Source organism: Acipenser ruthenus, chromosome 36, assembly GCF_902713425.1.
Source record: "Acipenser ruthenus chromosome 36, fAciRut3.2 maternal haplotype, whole genome shotgun sequence".
Taxonomy (NCBI): Eukaryota; Metazoa; Chordata; class Actinopteri; order Acipenseriformes; family Acipenseridae; genus Acipenser; species Acipenser ruthenus.
In genome coordinates, this window is record NC_081224.1 from 3,424,302 (window position 1) to 3,428,405 (window position 4,104).

The following is a 4,104-nucleotide window of genomic DNA, read 5'->3' on the forward strand; positions in this document are numbered from 1 at the left end:
ACTGAATTGCAAAAACTCTCTCTAGAACCTTATCTAAGAATTGGCCTATAGTTATTGAGGACTTGTGTTTCTTAAGCATTGGCTTAAGGTAGCTTTACCACAGCTAGTTTAAGTGCTGAGGGAACTATCCGGGGGAGAGTGAACCATTTATCATGTTTAAAATGTGGGCATTAATAACACCAAGAACATCTTTTAATAGCTTTGTAGGAATAGGATGTGTTAATTTAGCTCTGTCAGTTCCTGTAAGGTGATCAAAGAAAAAGCTCCCATAGTAGCCTTAATAGGTGTAGTTGGTAAAATTCTTAATAGAAGGTGTCTGTGGAATCTCATTTCTGATGTCTAGTATTTTATTTCTAGAGAAATGCAAGAAGTCACTGCAGCTGTGAGCAGAACCAGTGTCAAAGGTAGGACTATTAGGGGAAGGATTAATTAATTTATCTAGGGTAGCAGAAAGAAATGTAAGATTATTTTTATTTTTTAACTCCTAACCCTAACCATAACACTTAACCCCTAACACTAACCCTAACTCTAATGAACAGAGAATATCTTGCTGTGAACATTGCTCACGTAGAAAAGCTTATGGAAAGGAATATAATTGTTTGAAGTGAAAATAATTTTAAAAAAGTTTCAAGGATGTAATAAAAAAAGAGAAAACAATATAAGAATAGGAAACCAAATAACATGATTGATACATGTGCAAGAAAGTTATTTATTTTTTAGACCCTTTTTATACCATAGCAATTACCATACCAGTATCATTTATATAGCGCCCTTTATGTGCAAGCATCCCATGGCGCTTTACAAAAAGAGCTCCAAACTGCTCGCCAGCTAAAGGCCAAATCAAAGAGATACGTTTTGAGCCTAGATTTAAAAATACTGACAGACTCAGCATTCTGGGTAAAAGCTGGAAGTGAGTTCCAAAGTGAAGGAGCTTGAAAACTGAAAACCCTCGCACCAATCTTTAAACCACATTTGTGTTTCAGAATGCTTCAAGATCCAGACGTGGATTCTGTCATTTTCTGGCTTCTATTTCAGGGCTATCTTGCAGCAGCGTGCAGCGGTCCAGTCCTGGTTTGCACACTGGCAGTGGCAGGTCTGGTCATTGCGGATATCCCAGGAGCCGCAGGCATTACCGCAGGAGCAGCCCGTCGGCTTGTAACCTGCAAAGGAAAGAGAGCAAGAACCATTTACAATTCTGCCACCTCAGATTGTAACGATGCCCTCCGAGTGGCTGATCAGGTAATAATATCGTCTGTAATGTTCAATCATTTACATAGCCCTTTAAGAAGTAGAATGAAATGCACAGGAAATGGGTGTATTTGAGGAACGGATATGAAAACAGAAAGAGGAGACAGAGAAATGGGGTTATCAGTCTAGACATGTGAGCTACATGAAAACATATACATAAAGTTCAAGTTCAAACAATAACGCTACGTTTGTATTATTTGGTGTTAAAGAGAAACATAAAAGCTGAAGAACTGAAGATGGCACACTGACCTGCAGGACAATCCACCAGACTCCCTTTAGCAGAGGCATCAATGCAAGACAGAGTCACTTTCTCCAGGACTGCAGAGGCTGAAAACAATACAAAGCACAAGAGTTTAGGAAGAGTCTGTTCTGCCCATCAAGACTCATCCCTTCCTAGCACCCTCCACCAGGGGGATCTAATTTAAAAGCACAAAATCTAGTCCATTCTGAAACGTTCCTAGTGTTTCAGATCCTACTGCTTCCCCTGGTAGGCTGGTCCATGCATTTATAATTTCTAATTGCTTCCTACCTTCCCTTCTAAACTTCTTTTTACTCAGCTTCCATTCATGCCCTCTTGTTCTGCTCTCTGTGCTCAATTTAAAGTAGTGTCTTGGGTTAACTTTATCCAGTTCTCACTTGAGTGTTTGGATAGGTGCGGATGGAAGCTGGTTTCTTACCCACAGATTCTGTCAGGCTGCTCATCAGTCCATCCAGAGGGCATTTCTGAGCGTCGGCAGCACAGAACATAGCGATCACAGCCAGCAACACAGCAACTCTCATCTTCATGGTCTCAGGACTTCACTCTCTGGAGAAACAAGCACAGCAACGTTACTCTTTACCACGTTGTTACACAGTGGACCCGGCTTATCAAGGCCTTACACCATATGAGAAACCGAACGAACGAGAGGAGGTCATGATTCAGCACATCAGTGCTCGTCCGGTTTCTAGAGGCTGGTTGAAAACTTTAAGTCGGGTCTTAAAGGATCCCAATGATTCATCATCATGTTATGTTCGGTGCTTTAATAGGGCAGCACTCGGGTCGATTACTATCAGTTTATATTATTCCCTGTATTCGTACACGTCTCTTAGTTTTAGTTTTACTTTCATCCATGTCAGGTATATGAGGAAATAAGGAAAAGGAACACAAATATTTGCAGTTAAAGCAAACCAGTCAGGTCTTATATTTAATCAAACAAAACACACAACATTCTTATATATTTTGCTTCTTTTAAAAGAACCAGTCGGGTTTATTCTTATTTTCTGGTGTTCAGGTCAATACAATATATACTCTTAGCACATGTTTATGCATGGATTATTACAATGACTTACACACAAAATATTATTATACTAATGTCACAGGTAAAGAAACAAGAACTGTGTTTTTCTTTCAGTATTTGGCTGAGTGCCATATTTTTTTGAAGCTCAGTATGACAGCTTGGGATAAGCTGCCAGGGTGAATGCACACCGATCTTTGATCTTACATCAAGTATTTATTAACTTTTCAGTCACCACGCACAGTTCCTCTCCTTTCAAGTGGCCTATCGTTTGCCCGATATCTCTCTCTGCTGATTGGGTTCTAGCAGCACATTGGTTCTACTGGTTTGCGAATCTATTTTAGAAATACGAGGCTACTTCTTGGTAACGTTCACAGTCTAGAATATTCCAAGTCATGCACCTGTTAGTCTATTGGCACAGCATTCTTAAGAAAGCAATCTAGGTCAGTGAGTTTATTTAAAACTATAAGGCTACTTTTTCACCACAATTTATCTTTAGCCTTTTTACACAGACAAAAGCGTGTCGGCACATCCTGCCTTGAAGCTGCAGACACAGAGAAGCAGAGAACACATTATGCTCTTATTTCTTCTGCATCAAGTAGGATGCCAGCTACTTCAGAATCAAGTAGGGTTCCTCCTGGATATTTATTTCTTAGCAGACGCCCTGGATCTAATTCCCGGCATCACAAGTATTTTGAGTTCTCCTGGGCTTCACCCTGTATTGCAATAAAATCTCTCCTTGTCCTTCCCTACAGTCTGCACAGTTTATTAGCTGGTTCATACACCCATCAATCTGATCATGGCATACAGTACAGGTCTTATCAGACACTTTCCATGTCCCTTTATTATCCAGTATGGTTTAGTTAGCACTAGACAGGACAGAGACTGAAGGGAGCATGCGTTCCTCATGTATAAATCTGATAATAATCCCCTGATTTAACTATCTTGTCTGTGACAAACATATCTTGGTAACTCTAGGTAGACCATTCCATACCCTCACCACTGTGTGAAGAAGTGTCTCCTAGCCTGTCTCAAATCTGTCTCCACCTCCACCTGTGTCCTCTGGTCCTGGTTTCTGTGCTGTGCGTACTGGTAATAGAGTCCCCTTTGTTCTAAATGAATTCAGCTCCCTCAAGCTGTCCTCACAGCTCATTCATTTAAGCCCTGGATTAGTCTGGTTACTTTTCCTTGGACTCTCTCCTCTGGTAATGAGGCAATCAGAATTCATGTTCAGTCTTTCCAGATCTTTATGTTTACAGAGGATGCAATTAATAATTGAATTCGGGAAGTTGCATTTTGATCAGACTCGGCTGCGATTGACTTCTTATTTTCTAACTTTTTAAAAACCTAAGCTCGTTGAGCTCAAGTAAGTGTGGTATACCTCCTCCATAACTGCAAGTCAAGTTGTCTGTGGTCACGTGGTTAACTCCTCAACCAATGCAATTATCAGACCTAATTACACAAGCACGATCTTTCACGCAATTAAGCAAATTATGCAATTATCAGATATGCATTTGAGCAGAGTAAACAAATAGCATATTTGTGGATGGCTACCCATAAATTGCTATGCATTTAAATGGAG

At 40.2% G+C, this 4,104-nt stretch overlaps 1 protein-coding gene across 1 annotated transcript; it reads right to left on the minus strand.

Moving 5' to 3' along the window:
• Positions 1-689: 689 nt before the first annotated feature.
• Positions 690-2,087, minus strand: LOC117965610 (resistin-like). The gene is made up of 3 exons (XM_059008305.1): positions 1,926-2,087; positions 1,498-1,575; positions 690-1,160 (listed from the first exon to the last, which is right to left on the minus strand). Exons 1-3 carry the CDS (start codon positions 2,032-2,034, stop codon positions 1,027-1,029), a joined length of 321 nt encoding a protein of 106 aa, XP_058864288.1. The 5' UTR covers positions 2,035-2,087; the 3' UTR covers positions 690-1,026.
• Between the last annotated feature and the right edge of the window lie 2,017 nt (positions 2,088-4,104).

What these genes read in the sequence shown, in the direction of transcription:
- LOC117965610 (XM_059008305.1), bottom strand. Translation starts at nt 2,034, where the DNA reads ATGAAGATGAGAGTTGCTGTGTTGCTGGCTGTGATCGCTATGTTCTGT. An exon ending in CAGCCTGACAGAATCTGTGG is followed by an intron (nt 1,576 to 1,925) that starts GTAAGAAACCAG and finishes TATTGTTTTCAG; the next exon opens with CCTCTGCAGTCCTGGAGAAA. An exon ending in TCTGGTGGATTGTCCTGCAG is followed by an intron (nt 1,161 to 1,497) that starts GTCAGTGTGCCA and finishes TTTCCTTTGCAG; the next exon opens with GTTACAAGCCGACGGGCTGC.